Here is a 22,138-nt window from a genome sequence, read left to right as displayed (position 1 = left end):
TTCACATTACACACAATTTTTTTTGTGTCTTCATACTTGTGTTTATCAAGACATTTTCTTGCCCCTCTCCATTTTCAGTTAGATACTTTTTTTTGTTTGTTTTTGGTACTGGGAATTGAACCCAGGGGCTCTTTACAACCAAGCTACATCCCATCCCAAGCACTTGTCCCTCCACTTTTTTTTTTCTTTTTGAAATAATATCTCAACTAAGTGCTAAGGCTGGCCTTGAGCTTGCAATCCTCCTGCCTCAGCCTCCCCAGTTGTTGGGATTATAGGTGTGTACCACTATACTCAGCTTCTGTTATATACTTTTTTTCCATAATAACTGTTTTATTTATTCATTTTTTTATGTGGTTCTGAGGATCAAACCCAGTACCTCACATATGCTAGGCAAGCACTCTGCCACTGAGCCACATCTCAGCCCTGTTAACATACTTTTTTTTAAGTATAAAATACAACTTCTTCATACCCAAGACAACACCTTGGTCCAGAAAGCCAGTTCTGACTCCTTGGTGTTTTTATAACCACCTCTCTTCTTCCCAGACATCCCTCTCTTAAGTCCAGGTACTAGGAAGAGAAGCCTTTCCTTGGAAGCCCCGTCCCTGATCACAGTGGCCAGCTCACTCCTCCACAATCCAGTGAGGGGTGACTTAGTGCACTGCCCTGGACAGTCGGTGCCAACTTTAAGAGCTTCTATAAAAGATTGTAGTTTATACCTTCCCTTTGGTTATGTCTTCCCCAAAATCCCCAAAATCTGAATTCCTTTTTTTTTTGTGTGTGTGTGTGTGTGTGTGTAGTACTGGGGATCAAACCTGGGGTGCAGGTGCTCTACTACTGAGCAACATCCCCAGCCCTCAGTTCCTTTTTTACAAGACACTGAGTTTAAAAAACAATTTAGAGTCAAGTTTTCCTTTCTCACCAATCTTTAATGATCACTAATCACTACTTAGTCTTATCCCAATTTTCTTGAGTATTAAATGGGACATTTTGTCTGCCAGTGACCCAAGCTTTGACCCCCAGCAAGAGTTATGGCTCCTTGGGCTAGGGATATAGCTCAGTAGGTAGAGTGCTTGCGAGAAGGCCCTGGGTTCCATCCCCAGCACCGGGAAAAAAAAAAAATTATGGCTCCTTGTGTAAACGAATGAGACCCAGCAACCCTATCTATTTGGTCCTTGTTCACTGTTCTTCCCTGCTTCTCATCTCCCCTTGCTTCCCAGTTAAGAACAAGAACGGTAGGCCTGTGAAATGCTGGGACCATCACTCTCCAATCAAAAGAGAACAACTGTTTCCCTCTCAGAGGAAAGTTCTTAATGAGGACATCAAGCATCTCCTTGAATTTCCTAATGAATTCTTAGGCTTCATCTTCCCCCTCCCTCTTGTGTTCTCCTCCTTCCCACCATAGAGAACCAGGCTGTGCTCCCCTCCCCAACCAAGCACAGCTCACTTGCCCATAAGGCGGCAGCAGCTGTGGAGAGAGCCTTGCCCTGCAGTCTAGACCTGGACTCCAGGCTCAGCCTTGCCACCTGCTCACTGTGAGACCCTGAGCAGTCCCTTCTCTGGGCCTCTCCTACAAAACAGTTCCACGTAAAATGGTCTGCTAACCATATTCTTTGATCCCTTGGCCTGCTTCAACCTCTTTCCTATAGCACCAGCCGGCTGCGGGCGATGGCTATCCTTGGAACAGAAGGTCGAGGCTCTTTCTCCTGCCCAAAAACCAAGACTGAGGGGAGCCCCAAGGTAACTCAGTATCATATAATGTTATAGTTAGCAAGTGTCACCAACCCTGAACTATTCCCAAGGCACAGATTGGTCCTGAGTAATGGTCTGAGGTTGCTGACCCCAGACTAACATCACTAAAGTCAGAGACCCAAAGAACTTGTGTCCTGCTGGTTGGTTCAAGGCTGGTGAGCCCCCAACCTCCTTTTCTTCAGAGCACAGGCTCTCCAGTCACTACCTACCACCTGCAGCGGGCACTACCCGGAGGCATCATTCTCATGGAGTTAACTTTCCAGGTGAGCAGGGGGGAGCACTGAGTGGAAAGAAACAACCCCACCTGTCTCTCACCCACCTGACCCCATCTTACTCTCTCTGCAGGGCTGTTACTTCTGTGTGAAACAGTTTGCCCTGGAATGTTCCCGAATCCCAATGGGGCAAGCTGTCAACTCTCAGGTATGTGACGGGGACAGAGGTATATGGGTAGACAAGGCATAGGCACAGTCACTACAGCCCCAGTATGCTGTGGGCAGCATGGTTCCATGACCCTTCTAGTGGTAATAAAATAATGCAGCAGGCAGTCTGGCTCAGTGACTGACCAGGTGCCATAGCCTGGCTATGTCAGTGGTCATTCTGCATTCTGGTGCTATGACTGAACCACCCACCAGTCTGTCCCCCGGGTTAGCCCATACTGCATCCAGCCATGGCCCCAAGGCAGAAGGCAGTCTAGCACAGTGGCCCAGCCCAGGGGTCTTCTGGCACTAACAGTAGCTAGCACAGTGGTCATCCATAACCATGGATAGCTGAACAATGAGGACATTTGAGCACAGTGGGTAATGTGACACATGTTTAGGTCAGTGCCATGCACCATCCTGGCCTAATCTAGAGATGGAGACAGCCTGGCATTGTCTGTATGTCACTAACAGAGAATGAGGACCAGAGTTCTGGCCCACACAGTGTACTCCTGGCACTTAGTTATTATTATATCCTGCCAGTCTGCCTCCAGGCAGGGCCTCCGTATCCCAGGAGGGCCAAGCACTTACTTAGGAATGCTCACAAAGAGTCAGGTATCAAGTGAGGTCAGGGACCTGGAACCCTTGCTCTATTTAGTTAGTTCAGCTCCTCGGGTTGCCAAGAATGTCACACTAGGGGCTGTACCTGGTCTCTATCTTGCATGTACTTTCTGAGATATCAGGATCTGATTTGGTCCAGTTCAGACAGTGCAGACTTCTCTCCATTGCATGGAATTCTCATATTGGCAGCTCACATCCAGCCATAGATGGTTTCCTTTGATTTATGTGTGGATACCTGGTCACTGGAGATCACAGGGTAATGTGACCCAGAAAAAAGCATGGTGCGTTTATGCACCAGAGTGCTCAGAAGAGAGTTATGGATGGGCAGGTGCTTCTTCACCTCCCTCTGATTGAAGGGACCCACTCCCATTACTCTCCTGAGCTTCCTTCTGGCTTCCGAGTCCCCTAATCTCCCTCCAGCTGGGCACTCTTTTAACACTGCTCATGTTTCTAACTTGCATCATGATTGACATTGTCCATGAAGTGCTTAGTGTACATACTAGGTAAAGAGGAACAGTTTACTTCTCTATAGATAAGGAGACAGCTTCATAGAGGATTGTCCCTGGACACACAGCTCAGCAGGGCATTGTTGGGTTCAAATCTCAGCTTTGTTTCATCACACTGCCTCTAATTCAGGAGACCTACACATTATCTCCATGGTAGTTGAGGAAACTGAAGCACAGAGAGGTTGTGACTATGCAAGGTCATACAACTAGTCTGACTCCTACAGTCATTTGTTTCCTGCTTTATTAAGTCATAAGCTCAGTGCCCCCAGAGTGGCTAGGTACATTCTGTCATTCCAGCACCACATGTCCAGTTGTTAACAGTTAGGAATGGTGATTTCCACCAAGACATACCCACTCCATGTCTCGGCCTGCCTGCCTTCTTCTTTCAGTGAATCATTCACAGGCAGGCAGGCACATGTCAGGAAGCCCACCTGGCCTATCCTGGTGGGGTATTCCAGAGGCAGCTTTAAGAACAAGTAAGAGTTAACCAGGCTTGAGTTCAGAGAGAACAGCCTTCTCGGTGAAGGGCACACAGGCAAAGTGTAGAGGAGAGAATATGTGATGTCCTTGGGAAGAGCAGGTGGTATGGTAGGAAGGTAAAGCTGGAGAGGTATGAAAGACCAGGAAAAGCTTTATTTTTTTCCTGTTAATTTTTTTATTTGTTCTAATTAGTTACACATGCAGAATGCATTTGACACATTGTACACAAATGGTAAGAAAAGCTTTCTGATAGTAAATGCATACCTGGCCTCACCTGACCACTGCTTTCCCATAACACCATCTTCTAGTGTACTTTGTAATTATTTATTCTGTCTGATGTTTATTATCCTGTCTCCCACAACTGGACTGTAAGCTTCTGAAGGGAAGGAGTTTGTGTCTGTTCTCCATGTCCCCAGCTCCTAGAATGGTTGCTGGTGGGTACATAGTAGATACTCAGACATTTGCATCAAAGAATCTAGGCTAGACTCTGGCAGGATTTGGGATAATGAGTAAAAAGGCCCAACTCTCAAAATCGTCCTAGAGTGATAATATGGTATTAAAACTGAGAGTAAATCAGGTGTGGTGGTGTGTGCCTATAGTCCTAGCTACTCAGGGGACTGAGGCAAGAGGATCACTTGAACCTAGGAGTTCAAGACCAGCTTGGGCAACATAGTGAAACCCTGCCTCAAAAGAAAAAAAAGAGAGAGAGAGAGAGAGAGAGAAGGGTTTCCCCTAGAAGCTGTTCTGGTAGAAGGATTTCTGCAAGGCCCACAGCAACAGAGGAAATCTGAGGCAGCTTCTCCTTCCCCAGAAGTAGGGAACTATGAATTGGGCAGCCTGTGCTGCCACATGCTAAGAGCCTTGTCCCCTGCTGCCACCTCCCCAGCTGTCCATGCTATTCACAGAGGAGTGCGACAAGGTGCGGGACCTGATGCACGTGCACTCCTTCAGCTATGACTTCCACCTGCGTCTTGTGCACCAGCATGTGCTGGGTGCCCATCTGGTGCTGCGTCATGGCTACCACCTCACCACCTTCCTGCGACACTTCTTGGCCCACCACCCTGATGGACCCCACTTTGGCCGCAATCACATTTACCAAGGTTGGTGCCCTAGAGCAAGCCCATGAGCCCCAAAACAAACAGGCCACAAAGTGTCTTCAGGTCTGGTGGAACTATCTCCCAGGGCAAGTGGTCTCCTGTTGTTAATTTCCCATATTATTCATACCACATCCCCATGTTTCTATTCTGGGTCTCATATCAAAGTTGGACCCAATGTCATGTGTACCCTGCACTCTGTTCTGAGTCTCTTTCGTCCCATCTCAGTGTTCCATGGAAACTCAGGAGCTCCCCAGGAAGGCAGAGCCACTCTGCCTGCAGTGAGCCCCACCAGATCAGGGTGCCTATCCCAGGTTTAGTGTCTGCTGTTTCTATGACCTGCCCCTTAGGGACATTGGAGCTCCCCACACCACTCATTGCTGCCCACCAGCTATACAACTATGTAGCTGACCATGCCAGCTCTTACCACATGAAGCCACTACGTATGGCCCGTCCAGGGGGCCCAGAACATAATGAATATGCCCTAGTGTCAGCATGGGCACAGGTAAGACTGGGAAGTGGGCACACACTATGGTGTGGCTGAGGTTGGGGTCACACTCGCAAATAGGGAGACCCGTGTTTTCTTGGGCATAAGGGTGGGGTTGGTTTCATTAGCATCTCAGAGTTGACATCTTCCCCAACCCCACTGCACAGCTCTGGCTCCTACCTAGACTCTGAGGGACTTCGCCACCAGGATGACTTTGATGTGTCTCTGCTTGTCTGTCACTGTGCTGCACCCTTTGAGGAGCAAGGAGAAGCTGAGCGGCATGTTCTGCGGTCAGCAGATCCCCCACCTTGAACATGCCCACTTCCCAGCTGCCTCCTCCTCCTCCCCTGTGTGTGTCTTGCTGTGACCCCTCCCCCCCACTCTCCTGCCCTCCCCAAACCAGGCTGCAGTTCTTCGTGGTGCTCACCAGCCAACGAGAACTCTTCCCCAGACTCACTGCTGACATGCGACGGTTCCGGAAGCCACCCAGACTGCCCCCTGAGCCAGAGGCTCCTGGGAGCATAGCTGGCAGCCCTGGGGAGACCTCAGGGCTTATTCTAGTCCCGGGGCCAGCTCCTCTGTTCCCACCACTGGCTGCAGAGGTGGGCATGGCCCGGGCACGGCTGGCTCAGCTAGTCCGGCTGGCTGGTGGGCATTGCCGTCGGGACACCCTCTGGAAGCGCCTCTTCTTGCTGGAGCCACCAGGGCCTGACCGGCTAAGGCTTGGGGGGCGCCTGGCCCTGGCAGAGCTAGAGGAGCTTCTAGAGGCAGTTCATGCCAAATCCATTGGAGACATTGACCCCCAGCTGGTAAGAGACTGTGGGCTCCAGAAATTCCACAGGCAGCCATGGTGAGGGTAAAGGAGTCTTAGGTGACTCAGGAATAGCATATTCAGGCCTGTGAACCCTCTCCCAGGACTGCTTCCTGTCCATGACGGTCTCCTGGTACCAGAGCCTGATCAAGGTTCTCCTGAGCCGCTTTCCCCAGAGTTGTCGCCATTTCCAGAGCCCAGATTTGGGAACTCAGTACCTGGTAAGTTCCCTTGACCCTCCTCTAAAAGGGGAAGCACAGCAGAAATCCTCATCAAAGATGACAGATGTCCCCCTTAAGGAACTCAGCCAAACCATACAAGCTCTTCCCTAGAGCAAGACCTAGATGGAATGGGACTACACAGACAGATGTAAAACCCTTGAGCACTTATCCCCAGCATATGATTTGCTGAGAATTAACTAAGAGCTTTGTCCTCAAAGGCTCACCAAGAACACACACCTGGGCTTGAGATCCTGAGGGCCAAGCTCTAGAACTGGCAACCCAGGGAGCTCTCAGAACTCCATCAGTGGTTGGAGTCTGGAGTCCAGAGGGAGCTCTGAGGCTTTAACATCTGGTTACTCAAAGTGATCCTCAGAGCAGCAGTGTCAGCATCACATGGGAGCTTGCTGAAATGCAGACAGCACACACACACACTCAAATCTGCATCTTGGCAGTATCCCCAGGTGATGTGTGCATGTTGAAGTTTGAAAGCACAGCTGTAAAGGACAGCTAGGGAGAAAAGCTCTATGGTGGTAGGCACACGTCTAGGGAATTACAGAGACTAAGGAGATGGGCCCAGTGAGAGTTGTGGTTCAGGAGAGGAGGCATTTGAGCAGAGACTGCACATGAGAAAGTAGGCATCGGAGCCTGGTGAGGGGCCCCACAACATGGTGCTTATGGGGAAGATTCATTTCTGAGTGTAATCCAGAAACCAAGGCTGCAGTGGTATAGGTGGGTATGGGCAGTTGGGGTGCTCCTGCAGTGTTGGGAATACTGAAGCAGGCGTGGGTTTGGGAGAAGGGTGGCCAAGTTGAGCCTGAGGCCCATAAGGACCTTTACTGTCTAGAGGTGTGTGAATATCAGGCATTGCACTCAGCAGAGAGACCTAGGCAGCAACTATGTGAACAAGTAGTATGAAGCCTTGGGGCGGAGGAGAAATCACCCCAGGGGTGGATCCCAAAGCCAAGTATTAGGGGGCACCTGGACATCAAGGGATAGTTCCAAGGGTGGGATCAGAGATAAGAGACCCAGGACAGGAAGCAAGGAGGAGGCATCATGCCAAGAGTACTAAACTCTCCTTTGCTGGTTGGCTTCAGCGTGCCAGGCAACCAGCACAGTGTGCTCTGTGCAGGGCCTCTAGAATCATTCTGAGGAGGGTTGGACAGGCTGATTGGCAGGCCAGTGAGCATGTGAACTGAGATTCAGTGTAAAGAAACGGTCCAGCTGGGCTTGGGCATGGTGATAGGAGGAAGCCTTTCCTCTTCTTGCCGTCTCCACAGGATGCCCTGCAAGAGGTCAGCACCCCCCACCCCAGGGTGAGACAAATCTCACTGCCCACTCACATCATCTGTCACTGCAGGTTGTGCTGAATCAGAAGTTCACTGACTGTTTTGTACTAGTGTTTCTGGACTCCCACTTGGGAAAGACGGTGAGAACAGGGATGGGGACTTTGTGTCAGCCCAGTGGGAGGCTGTACTCCAAGATCACCTCAGAGCCTACTGAGGTTGGGTGCCCACTCTTCCTGAGCCCTTCTCCCTGTCCTTTTCCATGGCCTTCTCTCACTCTTACTATGTTCCCCATAGTCTCTGACAGTGGTTTTCCGAGAGCCCTTCCCAGTGCAGCCTCAGGACAGCGAGAGCCCCCCTGCCCAGCTGGTCTCCACCTACCACCACTTAGAGTCCGTCATCAATACAGCCTGTTTCACACCCTCTGGACCCGCCTCCTCTGAGGAAGTGGACCACTGAATGCCACTGTACATTGAATCATGCATCTGTAAGATTGCCTATCTGGGGTAGGACTAATTAGCACCCCCAGGCCCCAGGGCCAGCTTGCACACTGAGTGACACCAAAGGCTTTATGAATATATCTGGGGATTTACTACTACAGCCTGGCAGCAGGGACTGTCCTCCCCAAACACTTATAGCTGCTGACCAGCCCAGGACTCTAGGGGGTGAGGTCAGCTCTTAAGGCACCCATTCCCTCTCAAGCTCCTCAGATCTTCCAGAAGAGGACATCTCCTTCCGGTCCACTTGCTAGAGTCTTGGGAATTCTTCATGCCAAGTAATAAGCACTCACCCATTAAGTTCTGCTGGAATCCTGCCTCTCAGTCTGGTCACTGTCAGCCACCTGCCTGCCCACCTTAGACTTCTGGTCTTCATTTCCAGTTGGACATCACTGCCGGACATTGCTATTGAGATGAGACCTTGGTTCCTATCTGAGTTCTGCCTTTGAAGTATACGTGACCAACGCCAAGCCCCTTTACTCTTGGACCCCGGTTCCTCATTTTAAGTGAGGAGGAAGGCTTAAAATCTCTCCTTTTCCCACAGCAACTCTGGCACCAACTGGAGGATTTGAGCATGAGCCGTGTGTCCCTTCTCAATGGAAGGGAAGCAACTCAAAGAAACTGAAGCTTTAGACACTGTGTGTCCTCCACCCCATAACATACACATATGAAATTGTTCAGCAGGTTGTCTTTAATTCAAAGATGATGATTCGGGGTGCTCACTCATTGCCCCAGAAAGGCATGCGGGTGGTATGCAGGACCTCACTGGACAACCCGTGGGTGGCCCCTACTATCCCAGTATGAACGTAGCCAACTCAGACCCTCTACTGTGTCTCCTGTAGGGAAAGGGAGGCAATGGCATCTCAACTTACCAAGAGAAAACCAGCCCCTGTCCATACCTGTCCCTCTAGAGACTCCTTCCCCAGGGCCACACCTGGAACCTCACCTTGAGGCTTATATTCACAGCCCACAAAGCCTTGGTAGCCTTCATCTTCCAGCAACTGGAACAGGTAGGGGAAATGCAGTTCCCCAGGGCTCCCGGGCTCCCCTCTGCCAGGGACCTGTGCCACCTGCACATGCCCTAGGGACAGATGTGGAAAGACACGGGGCCAGGCTCTTCTTGAGGCCTAAGGGACAGAGTCAGGGGTGGACAAGCAGAGGAAGCAGCACGGCAGATCAAGAAGGTACAAAGGAAGGGAGCCCTCTCACCAACGATGGGCAGGAACTCCCGGATGTTTCCTGTCAGGTTCCCATCCATGATCTGCCAGTGGAATATATCCTGGGGAAAAGAATTCTATAGTCAGACCTCTCAGGTGCCTCCCACCATTTTCCCCAGATTTAGAGAACAGGCTCTCTGAGAAGCGCCCCCTTCCTCCCACTCACCATTTGTAATTGGAGGTTGGATCTTCCAACCTTCTGTAAGATGGCTGCAGCTAAGAAAGAAGCCAGGGAGGGGAGCCATTAGACTCAAGGAGACCATAGGAATCAAGAGGAACAGAAGGAGGAATAAGACTGGAGTCCTACCCTGCTGGGGTGTATCCAGGAAGTACTGGGGGTCAGTGATGCGGGTGTTAATGGGCTCCAGCAGTCCCACGAGGTTCTCCTAGCACCATGTTGGATGCTATGAATAGCACTCCCTCCCAAGTTTGTTCCCCATCAGTCAGTCACTGGCCAACACACCTGTCAGTCTGACCTGACAGGGTCAGTGTGCACCCCTCTACCTACACACATCTAAGTTCATTTTCCACTTCTCACCTGAGCCAAAACTCCAGCTGCATGCCTCAGGTTCTCCAAAAAAACTGTCTCCATCTCACCCCTGACTGCTGCTCTATCAGCCCCCTGGGGTACTCTGCCAGCCATCAGGTGGATCCTGTGGGGAAGATGGGACTAGAAGTTTCATGCTGTTAGTTCCCTGTGCACCTCTCCCTGGATGCCTGCTCACCATGCTGGCCCTCACCCATCTCTCCAGGCCTGTGGTCCATACCACCTGGGCATAAGTGTTCAAGCATCCTCTTATCCTCAGGCACTCCTGTGTCAGCCCAAGGTCAGGTCTTTTCCCAGATGCCATTTTAGGGTCAACCCATCATTCTGCCACAGGAACCTTCACTTAACCCTCCTGTACTTTCAACCTCTCCTTTCCCTTGGCCCTTCCCCTCAGCCTGTAAACAAGTCTGATTCTCAGTATTTAAAAATGATTTTGACCTTTGTTTGCCCTTGGGCATTCCATGCTGCCTACTTCCTCTCTAAACTATCTGTATACAACTTTCTCTGGTCCCAGTCAGGCTTAGGTGCCTACCCTGCTCCCACAGCTCCCATGTCCTTCACTGGATCCCAGGCTGTATTTAAGCTGCTTTCTCCCTGGTCAGACTGAGCTCCCGTGGGATGTTCATGAAAAACCATGGCAAACAGAATGACAGATAAAATACACAAACGCAATTTACAAAAGACCAACTAGAGGGCTGGAGAAGGGTCAGTGGGCTCAGGCCCCGGAGCCCCTGAGTCTCAAAACTGGCGACCTCTTCTCTGACCCCGACTCTATGGTCTTGGGTGGGAGGGGGACAGAGCGGGATACCTAGGACAGCCCAGAGCCTTGGCGTACAGCACAGCCTGCTCCAACCCTTCTCGGAAGGCCGCCTGTCTCCCGGGGACGGCCCCCAGGCCCATTTCCCTCTTCTCTTGGTCTCCTGCGGAGAAAAGGGGCCTCAGTTCCAGCTCAGGGACCCCGCGCTTCCCACGCCGCGCGCCGCCCCGGCCGGCCCCAGGGCGCACCCGGGGGCGTGTTGATCAGCACCAGCTGCAGCCCGGCTACCCGCGCCGCGCGCGCCAGAGCCTCGGGCGGCTCCGCGTACGGCCAGGCCACTTCGGCGGCCTCGAAGCCCGAGCTGCCTGCGGCCCGCAGCCGCGCAGGGAGGTCGGGGAGCTCCGGGAACAGCCAGGACAGATTGGCGGAGAAGCGCAGCGGAGCCATGCCGCGACAGGCCGGACCAGGAAGAGTCCGCGAGCCACCGGAAGGCGGAAGGCCGGCGGGCGGCGCCAGAGCTCCCTGGGCTGGCCTTCGGAAGCGGCGTGTGTGGATCTGTGGTTAGAAAGGCAACGAGTTGGAAAACGTGCGACCGTGCAGAAAAGGACCTTTTTCCACTGGAGAGAGGAAGAGGCCGGGCGGCAGCGCGCGCCCTCTGGACTGGGAACCGGGAAGGGGCCATCCCAGGTCCGGTCAAATTAAGGAACGCGGACTTCAATATTTAAATAATTTCTACTATTTAAAAAAAAAAAAAAAAAAGGTGTCTATTAATTAGGAAAGATTTGAAAGTTATGACCAAATAAATAACTTTATACTACGAGGTATCACACGACTAACCCATTAATTTTCCCTTACAGATTAAAAAATAAATCTGCATTTTTTCTTAGAAAATTCTGCTCATATTGAATATGCAGTCTTATAGTCTGTTTTTTCCTAGTAATATCTTGTGAGCATTTTCTCTGTTCTTCAATAATCTTCAGTCACTGCATTAAGCTGCTCATTGTTGCATGTCTTAAACAGCCCATAAATATCATGCTACTCCATTGATAGACATCGTGTGTGCTATAACAGCACTTTAATGCACCTCTTGGTCCCCATTTCTGCATCTTTTTAAAAGATTCCTTTTCTAAGCATGTCCATCACACAATGTTTGTCCTCAGATTTTGTCCTTTATATGGGAAACTGACCCACCACTGGTCAGCAGCTATGGGTTGGCTGTCCCCTTTTAGGCCTGCTAATTTGAGCCAAGGGAGGGACATCTGATCCAAGGGCAGCTAATCCACAGACAGGCAGAGTATCTCTTACTTGAATAGTTTTGAAAGGTAATCTGAGCAATCAGATTCCCCTATCAAGAGTTCAAACAAGAAAAAACTGAGAATTAAGAGGTGATATTGTCAGCAGGTGACTGGGGCTATAGAAACTAGACAAGCAGGAGTTAGGTGGTAAAGAAAAGATAGAGCAGAGAGGAGGGGTAACAGTACTGGGAGAGCAAGCAGTGCACTTGCTGTCTCAGGGCAGCCCAAACCCACACCTGCTCCTAGGTCTGACCCTTCCCAAGGCTAGGATGTTCCCACTTTCCTGGGTTTCCTCATCTTATTAGCCTCTTAGGGTTTTCTGAGATAATTTGAATGAACATACTTTCATCTACAGACTCTTACAAGTAGACTAACATGGCCAAAAAACAAGAATATGTTCTTGATAGATGTGCTAAGTTACTTTTCAGAAATGTAAATTTATACTCCCAACAATCCACAGATGAAGTCATTTTGATCTCTTTTCTGTACTAAAGTTGGTAGGAGTTCAAGGTGTACCCAGCACGTGGCTTCCACTGTTTGTTTTGTCACTGCTGTCTGCCCAAGTCAGACCCACTCAGACACCTGGGGTCAGACTCATCCTGTAGTTAATCCAAGTAATTGACACGTTCCATTTCCGTTTTATTTTTCCCACTTTTAAAATTGGTGCATTATAGTTGTACTACTGGTGGGATTTGTTTGTTACATATTTATATATGCCCACAATACACAATATAACAATATAATTTGATCAATATCAGTGGCAGGTTCCATTTTTTCAGCCTTACCACCAAGTACAGACTGTCACCAGCTAATCCTGATCACCTGATTTCTCGCCCATTGGCAGCTGACTTTATACCTGGACCTTTGGCTTATCCTGGAATGTGTTTCTTGGGTAAAGTCCAATCAGGAAGTGACCTCACTAAGTTTAGCATTTTAATCAGTCCCCACCTCAGCAGGTTCACAATCCAAAGTTGACAATCCAGCATGACATCTAAGAAGAGTAGATCCTTTATTAACACTTCACTGTAAATCCCTGAGTATGCAAACTCTATGTAAGACCTTCATAGCAGCACCATCTCCTGGACTGTGAATCAGGAACAAAATGTGTCCACTCCCAATGGCCCACCCCTTTTTCCTTGTACATCCTTTAGGGCAGCAGAGATGTTGCATAAACTAGATGTATATGACTCGCTTTTCCTCTTAATCACCTTACAACATCTTCACATAACATTCTAAAACAAATATATAAGGAATACAATGTCCATGAAAATTATTTTCATTTTCTTTTTCTTTGTGCACACACGTGTGCTAGAACTTGAACCAACAGCCTCATTCTCTACCACCAAGCTACATCACCATTCCCAGCCTAAAAATTATTTGCTGTATTCATCATTTGATGGTCTCTATCTTATACCACTTTGCAACATAGGCATTATACTAACTACAAGTCTTGATTCTTTGCATTTCACCAAAGAATTTAATGTTCTGTTAAGGTAACAACAATCTGTAAACTGGTTAAAACTTGAGTATAGAGTTCAGAGTCTCATCTGACCACTGGATAGCACTTACCAATATGCTAAAACATGTAACAATTCATGTGTGAAATATAAATTGAAATGTCAGCAAAATTCCATATGATGATTTCCAGATTGGCAAAAATAAAAGTCAGCATCAAATTCTGGATAATATTTGGGGCAACTGGAATGTTTACTCACTGTTGATAAGAATGTTAATCACTACAATCACTTCAGAAAGCAATTTGGCATTATATCTTAAAGTTTATATGTATTTGATCCAACAATTCCTTTTCCAGGTGTATTCCCTGAGGAAATTTTTTGCACAAGTGTGCCAGGAACAAGCACTGTGATGTTCACAGCAGTACTATTTATGTAGCAAAAAGATGGAACTAACCCAAATGTCCATCAAGACATATATAGATGAGTTGTAGTATAGTCAAACTGTTTTGTATAAAAAAGTGAAGAGAGCTGGGTGAGCATGCGCACCTGCAATCCCAGCAACAAGAGAAGCTGAGTGAAGCAGGAGTATTGCAAGTTCAAAGCCAGCCTCAGCAACTTAGAAAGGCCGTAAGCAACTTAGCAAGATCCCATCTCAAAATTAAAAAAAAAAAAAAAAAAAAAACAGAGCCACACTCAGTGGCACACGCCTATAATCCCAGTAGTTTAGGAGGCTGAGGCAGGAGGATCACAAGTTCAAAGCCAGCCTCAGCAAAAGAAAGGCACTAAGGAACTCAGTGAGACCCTGTCTCTAAATAAAATACAAAATCGGTCTGGGGATGTGGCTCAGTGCTGGAGTGTCCCTGAGTTCAATCCCTGATACCACACCCCTGAAAAAAAAAAAGGAAATAAAAAAAGAACTGGGGTTGGCAGAACATCCCTGGGTTCGATCCCCAGTACAATCACCCCCCAAAATAAAGGAAAGAAAGAAAAATGAAGAGAAAACTGGGGGCGCAAGTGATAACTGAGTTTGCTCTTGTACTGGAGCACTACATGAAGAGCTTAGTAAAGTCTGGGTCAAATTGAAAACACCAATGCAAGGCGTCAAGTGGATAAATCTCAGAAACAAAATCTTGAAAGAAATGCATACAGTGCAATTCCATTAGTATAAAGCCAAAGGCAGGAAAACCAAACAACATCTTGAGTAGGAATACAAACATCTGTAGTAAAACGATGACGATAAAGTGAATAATGATCACAAAATGCAGCATGAAGATGACTTTTTCAGGAGGAAGGAAGAAGATGGCATTGGAGACCTTGAAAGTCATTGTCACCCCTTCTCTTATACTGGGTGGTACAGTCATGCGTGTTCCTTTTATCACTCTTCTTTATAGCTTACAAATGTTTTGTAGATACCATCTTTATTTGTTGGGTTCCTATTCAATAAAAACAAATTTAAAATCTTCTGTGTGCATTATTGCCACCTGTTAGCACATTTCATATTAACATTCTCATTGTGGTATCATCATAATGTTGAGGTTTATCTCCAGAGTCAGCTTGTTTGTATTGTTCGTATGAGTAGTTTGGGTTATGATCGCTGCTTTTTAGATGGTCTCTGCTCAGTATGGTGGTCCTTTATTATATGATCTGCTCAGAGCCTGTCATAGATAGCCTATAAAATGGACCCAAATCATCTCTGTCTCCCAGTATTCATGCCCCTGGGTATTCCTCTCCCCTTGAATGTGTGTCTCACTTATGACAAATAGAAAAGGACAAACATGCCACTTCAGAGATTATGTTACAAAAAGGCTGTGGCTTCTGTCTTGGGTACCCTCCCTCCTTCACTCACCTGGTGTGAGAAAAAACAGAGGCCATGTTGTGATGCCCTATGGACAAAACTGTGTTGAGGAACTGATGTCTTTAGTTATTGTTAACTAAATTTGTCCCATATACATACAAAAATGCATAAGTTGAAACCTTAATCACCAATGTGATGATATTTAGAACTGGAGCCTTTGGGAGATAATTAGGCTTAGATGAGATCATGAATGTAGGGCCTCAAAATGGGATTAGTGTCCTTGTAAGAAAAGAAAAGGAGACCAGAGCTTTCTCCCTCTTTCTACATGTAAGGACACAGTGAGAAGACAACCGTCTGCAAGCCAGGAGAGCTTGATCTCTGGCTTCCCAACCTCCATAACTATAAGAAGTAGATGCTTCTAGTTTAAGCCTAGAAGCAGTCTATGGTATTTTGATATAGCAGCCTGTGTTAGTCAGTTTTCCGTTACTACAACAAATACCTGAGATAACCAACTTGTAAAGAGAAAAGGTTTATTTGGGCTCATGGTTCCAGAACCTTCAGTCCATGATTGATTAGTCCTGTTGCTTTGGTCCGGTGGCAGGAGCACAGGGTGGACCAAAACCGTTCACCTCATAGTTGGGAAGTGAAAGAGAGAAAGGGGCTGGAATCACACAATTCCCTTCCAGGGCACAGCCCACATCCAATGATCTGAATACCTCCCTCTAGGCCCCATTTCTTAAGGTTCTACCACCTCCCAATCCCACCAAACTGGAAAACAAGCCTTTTCCACATAGGCCTTTGGAGGAAACAAGATCCTAACTATAGCACCACCCAAGCTAATACACGGACCAATAGCTATCAAGGACCCAAGGCCGGCCAATAGCCATATCAATGAGCTTAGAAGCAGATCCTGCCCCCAACTGAATCTTAAAATGACTGTACTCTGGCCAACACCTTGATTGCAGCCTTGTGAGAAACCTTGAGTCAGACACCAAACTAAACTACCCTGGTTTCCTGATCCACAGAAACTCTTTAGTAGTGAATAGTCATTATTTTAAGTCACTGAATTTGGGGTAATTTGTTAGTAGCAATAGATAATAGATCCTTAATAGAGGACCTCTGGCTTTCTCTAGAACAATTCTCTTGTTTAGGGGAAATATTGTACATCACTTTCATAGCTTCTTTGCTTTAAGATGTAAACAAGCAGTGCCAATCTCTTAAGTGATTCTGATTTCCACACCACAGTGGTTGATCAATCATTGGGCACCTGAGCCAAACTATACCAACCGTGGTACTTGTTACAGATGTCGTAGGTTGCCTATCCAACATCTATTCCCTCTGTTCTCCTTCCTAATAGAATCATACCCCTGGAGACAGTCAGCCCAGGAGGATAAAGCTAAGATAGAGAGAAGCAGCAAAGAAAAACTGAGAGAGGCATTCTAGTAAGCACTTGAACCACCTTGAGGGAATAAGCCAGGTTGGCTTCCTTGCTTCATCTTAACTCGGCAAAATCAAGATGTCCCAGGACTAACTTACTTTTCCTATCCCAGGATCCGCCATTGTACACATTTCAGTAAATACTTGGTTCTCTTGATAAAAAGAAATTTAAAGCCTGGAAACATGGGGTGCTAGAGCTATATATTTATATCATTTCATAAATTTATATCATTTCATATAATTTGTAGTGATAGGCTGAGTGATCCCACAATAACTTAGAGATTTCAATATCTAAGAGGGAATCTTAGTCTTTCAGCGTCATGAAATTATGCTAATGTTTTTTAGTTCACCCACTCTTCATTAAACCCATTCCTATCTTGCTCTATACGAGATCATCTTCATTTCTTTTTAACTGTCTTATCTGAGCTGCTAGTCTTTTCATCAGTATGCTCAAACCAGATTCCATATATCATGCTATATATTTTCACACCTAACCATGTGTTCAGTTATAGCTGCCTAGATTTAAGAATATCAACATTCAAGTGTCACTATTATTTTTTGAGCCATTGAGCCTGCATTTCTAAGACTTGAGAATTTAACTTTCCTACTTTACTTCATTTTACCAGTAATAGTTCATATCCCTTGGATTCATGACAGTTTGTAACAGTGTCAAAAAGGAAATTAAATCCTGGATAAAATTTTTCTTTCATCGATTTCCATTGTATCCCAGGCATTCATACTGGAATACCCATGGTACATGTACATTAGGACTCTATAACTAAAATGTCAGCACATTTAAACAGAATGATCTCTCACACACAGTACATTGAATAATAACATCATTATACAAAACAGCATTGAATCACTTTACAAAATTTGTGCTTACACGAGCAATCATCCATATTCTTGGAAGAATATAATAATATTTGCTGTTCATGTTACACACCTTTATCTTTAAAAGGAGGTTCCCATAACTGGCCCTTTATCCTTAGTTTCGAAGCTATCACTGGGGGTTGGATCACATCCAAAAACCCTTCTTTCCCTCTCTTAAATATGCATGCTTGGTAACAAATAAAAGCTCTTGGCAATCCGGTGGAATGTTAACTAATTGAATACCCACCCACATGCAAACTTTAAACTTAGTATACAACCCATGTATGCATGACTTAAAGGGAATAGTTGTAATTTTTTTAAGTTTTTAAGTTTACAATTTTGAAAAATCTCAGTAACCTTGACTACACAATCCTATCCTTCTCATTTATTTTTTACACACATGGATGCTATTCATGGTATTACGTATATGTATTTTTGCAACTTGTTTTTTCCACTTAGCAATAAATAGTATTTTCTTATTTTAAAAATGTCTATAAACTCAATCTAGTTTATTATTCTCTCTCCCTTTGGCCAGTCTTTAACTGCATTTTATTCCAAAATGGGAAGATTTTTATTATTCCCCTATTGGTGAATTACAAGATTGCTTCCAAATCTTCACTATTACAAGAATAAACATCCTTGTCTATGCTTTCATTGTGTACAAATATGAATATTTCTTCAGTAAAGAGCCCCAGAAGAGGACTTGTTGGGTCAAAGGATGAGCACATCTGAACTTCTAATTCACTGCTAAATTGCCCTTCAGCTTTATCAGTTTATATTCTTACTAACAGCCTTTAAGAGTACCTATTTCTCTACATCTTCAAAATTAGATAATATCAGTCTTTAAAGTTTTCAACAATTTTAAAGTGGTGGCTTAGGCCTGTAATACCAGCGATCTGGGAGGCTAAGGCAGGAGGATTGCATGTTCAAGGTCAGCCTCAACAACTTAGGGACACCCTGTCTCTAAATAAACAACAAAAAGGTCTGAGGATATAGTTCAATCCCTAGTTCTAAAAAATATTTTAAAAGTTTTGACAATCTAAAGGAGAAACTATTTTTAAAAAATCAATTCCTTTATAATTACCAAAGTTGTACACCTCAATTTTCCAAATGTTTATTGGCCATTAGTATTTTCTTTCAGGGTCGGGGTCTGACTCAATGGTAGAGCGTTTACCTGGCATGAGCAAGGCCTTGGGTTTAATGTCCGGCACTGCAAAAAAATCCTTTTATATGAAATACTTGTTAGTAGTCCTTGTCCACTTTTCAATGGGATCCTTAATGTTTTCATTAAGCAATCTATAGATGTTCTTTTTTAAAATTATTTTTAGTTGTGGATGGACAAAATACCTTTATTTTATTTATTTTTATGTGGTGTTGAGGATTGAACCCAGTGCCTCACACGTGTTAGGCAAGCGCTATGCCACTGAGCCACAGCTCCAGCCCTGTAGGTGTTCTTTATAAAATTTCTGCATATTAAATCTTTGGCTGTTTTTGCTTATAGGTTGACTCTTTCAGCTTTGAGATAGGGCCCTGCTATGTTGCCCAGATTGGTCTTGAACTCCTGAGCTACAGTGACACACCTTCTTCAGCTTCCAAGGGCTGGACTATAGGCACGCGCTTCTGTGCCCAGCTTTTTGTTTGTTTGTTTGTTTTTAACTTTTTTAAAAGTATCATTCACAATTCAAAATGTTGTCAGGCTTCATGATCCCTTGTAGAAGGAGCCCTTTCAGAATAAGGTTCCTGCCTCTTGCCCCAACTTCTCAGTTTTCCCCTGGGCCTGGGAACTGACTTAACTGACTGGTGACTTCAGCAGAAAGCCACTGAAATGCTCAGCTCAGTTATGTCCTCTCTCTTCATTCCAAAAAAGCACACATCCTGCTCTGCTCCTTCCCGCTGTGGGTTTCACAGGGGCAAGCCCTCGCAGGGCCAACCTCGGGGGTCACATGTTAACAAACATGCTTGCCTAGCAGACCTAAGCCATATTGTCCAGTATCAGTTTTGATGGTAATAAAAGTAATATTTGTATCTCCATCTGCCGCACTCCTGTGTCTGTCTCTTAATAGGTTCTTGTATCAGTCAGAATCCAAACAGAAAACAGATGGCACATTCAAATTAGGATAATTCAGGAGATTTAATAATGGGGCTATTGTGAAGGTGTGGGCAGGATGTAGTGGAGATATGTAGCTCCTACAGCAACCGAAGGCCTCTGAGGCCTGAAAGGGCAAAGGATGAAGTGGGAGGCTGAAACCCAAAGGAGACAGCCACACAGAAATGGCTGCCCCAAGAGGAGGACAGGCCCTGAGTTGAAGGGTACAGACAGTATGAGGTAAGCTTACAGGAAGGAAGTCTTAGAAATAAATGTCCTGACCTTACTCTCTCACTCCTCTAATCTCCTACTAGGCCTCCCTACTAGATAAACCAGCAGAGCCAAAGGTCAAGAGAACCCATTGATATAATCAACACAGATCCATCTTGGGCAGCAAGAAAGGAAGAAAAGAGATCTGGAGGCACAAACAGAATATATCTGACACAGTTTCACAGTTTCCCCTTTCCATCCTCTGTAAATGCTTCCCCTTCCTCTGAGTAAGGTCGTGTCCTCATCAAAAGGGATGACAAAGGCCCATTGGCTACCATTTTATCAGGCAATCTCAACCTGGCATAATCTCTCCTGAAACTTAAAGCAGAACCGCTGGTTCTTCGAATAATGAATTGGGTAACAGTGAGGAAACGTATGATAGATGGAACCTGGGGATAGCCTCCCCAAATCCCCGCCTCCTGGAGTACACCCACCTCCCTGTTATTCAGTCAAACCCTAATCAATGATTTCCATGAAGCGATTTGCCAATATAATTAAGGTCCCAAATCAGTTACAGGGAGACTGTCCTGGGTCAGACTGCCCTAATCAGGTGATTCCTTCAGAGGATCGAGGCTCTTCCTGGTGAAAGAGATTCAAGTTTGATACATGAGGAATTCTCTATTGGTGGCTTTGAAGATGGAAAGGCCCATGTGGCAAGGAACGTGGGTGATTTCTAGGAACTTAGCAGTCACTGGCTCACAACCAGCAAAGTAATGGGAGCTTCACTCTTCTAGCCACAGACAACAGAATCCAAGTTCAACCACATGAGCTTGGACAAAAATCCTGAGGTCCGGGTGGACATGCAGCAGCCCATCCCACATCTTGATATCACCCTTGTGAAACTGTGAGTAGAGGATCCAGCTGTGTATACCATGCCTGGACTTCAGAACTACAAAGTTGTGAGTTAATAAATGGGTATTGCTTTAAGCTTCTAAATTTATGGTGATTCATTAGATAGTACTAGAAACTGATACCGGGAGTAAACATAAAGTAACATGAAACAGATTTTACAGTCCCCATTTCTGTAGCTGGTAATGGAGCCTAAAGAGGTGATTGCCACTACCTTTCGTCATCCCTCCATCTAGGTTCTCATTGTCATCCAGCGCCTCAGCTGGATGTATTCTGTACCCAATGGGATGATGCCAACTTTCTTTCTTTCTTTCTTTCTTTCTTTCTTTCTTTCTTTCTTTCTTTCTTTCTTTCTTTCTTTCTTTCTTTCTTTCTCTCTCTCTCTCTCTCTCTCTCTCTCTCTCTCTCTCTCTCTCTCTCTCTCTCTCTCTCTTTTTCTCTCTCTCTCTCTCTTTCTCTCTCTCTCTCTTTCTTTCTCTTTTTCTATGTGATACTAGGGATTGAACCCAAGGGCCCTCTACCACTGAGCTACTTCCCCAGCCTATTTTTTGAGACAGGATCTAGCTAAATTGTAGAGACTAGCCTCTAACTTGAGATCCTTGTGACTCAGCCTCCTGAGTTGCTGGGATTACTGGCAGGCACCATGCACTCAGCTCCAAACTTTTATTCTTAAAGGATCTGAGTCTTTGGGAGTCTTAACATGATTGAACTGTCAGTTTTTCACTGACCAGGACTTAGAGCAGGAGAGAACTTACAGTCCTAAAAATAGTGCTCTTGCCTCCACTGTGCAATATAACACAATTTTCCCTTGGCAATCAGGATCCATCACCCAACTAAGAAAGAGAACTTCTTATCTATCTTTTCATTGGAACCATGATCATTTTTTTCTGGTGGAAGTGTGAGTGCAGAGCCTATTATCTGTTAACCTTGGGAAAGTCTAGTACTCCCCTTCCACTGGTGCAGGTATCCTGATTAGTGGCTGCAGGTCATTCTAGGGCAGGTTTTGGGGAAGACACACAATATACATCTGTGGTCTTATTGATGGGTTCTTCCTTGTTAAGGGTCTCCAAGTTTATGAACTCACTTAGCTCTGGGAATTGGATAAAAGACCATGAATCTACCTCCAGTCTCTATCAAGAAACGCAGATTTTTTCATTTGTATTTATCAAACAGCACCTTTGCAGGCCACCCACCTGTTTCATTTTTAGAAATCCTTGCCACAATTCCCTGTGGATCGAAACACTCTGATTGCCACTCTGTAGGGGTGGTTTACTGTCATGGGGTTTACCTCACCAAGTCAGTCAGTCACCTAACTGCTTCTTCCCACAATTCCCTTTGAGATCAAAGAACCCAACTCCTTTGCATTATCCTCAACTGTCATCTCCAGTCT

At 46.0% G+C, this 22,138-nt stretch overlaps 2 protein-coding genes across 3 annotated transcripts in view; one reads left to right on the top strand and one right to left on the bottom strand.

Annotated features, from left to right (window-relative positions):
- Szt2 (SZT2 subunit of KICSTOR complex) overlaps positions 1 to 8,111 on the top strand; it is a 51,585-nt gene extending 43,474 nt beyond the window's left edge. The window contains 11 exon segments of the mRNA XM_047549747.1: positions 1,647 to 1,737; positions 1,932 to 2,012; positions 2,095 to 2,169; positions 4,659 to 4,872; positions 5,217 to 5,364; positions 5,515 to 5,643; positions 5,757 to 6,162; positions 6,269 to 6,385; positions 7,743 to 7,811; positions 7,966 to 8,085; positions 8,088 to 8,111. Coding sequence (XP_047405703.1) covers positions 1,647 to 1,737; positions 1,932 to 2,012; positions 2,095 to 2,169; positions 4,659 to 4,872; positions 5,217 to 5,364; positions 5,515 to 5,643; positions 5,757 to 6,162; positions 6,269 to 6,385; positions 7,743 to 7,811; positions 7,966 to 8,085; positions 8,088 to 8,111 — 1,474 coding nt within the window.
- Positions 8,112 to 8,822: 711 nt separating this feature from the next.
- Hyi (hydroxypyruvate isomerase (putative)) lies at positions 8,823 to 11,243 on the bottom strand. 2 transcript variants are annotated; one of them, XM_047549732.1, is made up of 8 exons: positions 10,935 to 11,237; positions 10,738 to 10,849; positions 9,921 to 10,035; positions 9,690 to 9,768; positions 9,549 to 9,598; positions 9,375 to 9,444; positions 9,112 to 9,246; positions 8,823 to 9,001 (listed from the first exon to the last, which is right to left on the bottom strand). In XM_047549732.1, the coding sequence occupies exons 1-8, from the start codon at positions 11,131 to 11,133 to the stop codon at positions 8,928 to 8,930; spliced, it is 834 nt and encodes a 277-aa protein (XP_047405688.1). In that variant the 5' UTR covers positions 11,134 to 11,237; the 3' UTR covers positions 8,823 to 8,927. The 2 variants fall into 2 exon arrangements, with proteins under 2 accessions (XP_047405688.1, XP_047405692.1); XM_047549736.1 differs by having other exon boundaries at positions 8,840 to 9,001; positions 9,112 to 9,292; positions 10,935 to 11,243.
- Between the last annotated feature and the right edge of the window lie 10,895 nt (positions 11,244 to 22,138).

This window comes from Sciurus carolinensis, chromosome 1 (genome assembly GCF_902686445.1).
Source record: "Sciurus carolinensis chromosome 1, mSciCar1.2, whole genome shotgun sequence".
Taxonomy (NCBI): domain Eukaryota; kingdom Metazoa; phylum Chordata; class Mammalia; order Rodentia; family Sciuridae; genus Sciurus; species Sciurus carolinensis.
The sequence above is the reverse complement of the archived record's forward strand: the minus strand, read 5'-3'. Positions and strand labels throughout refer to the sequence as shown.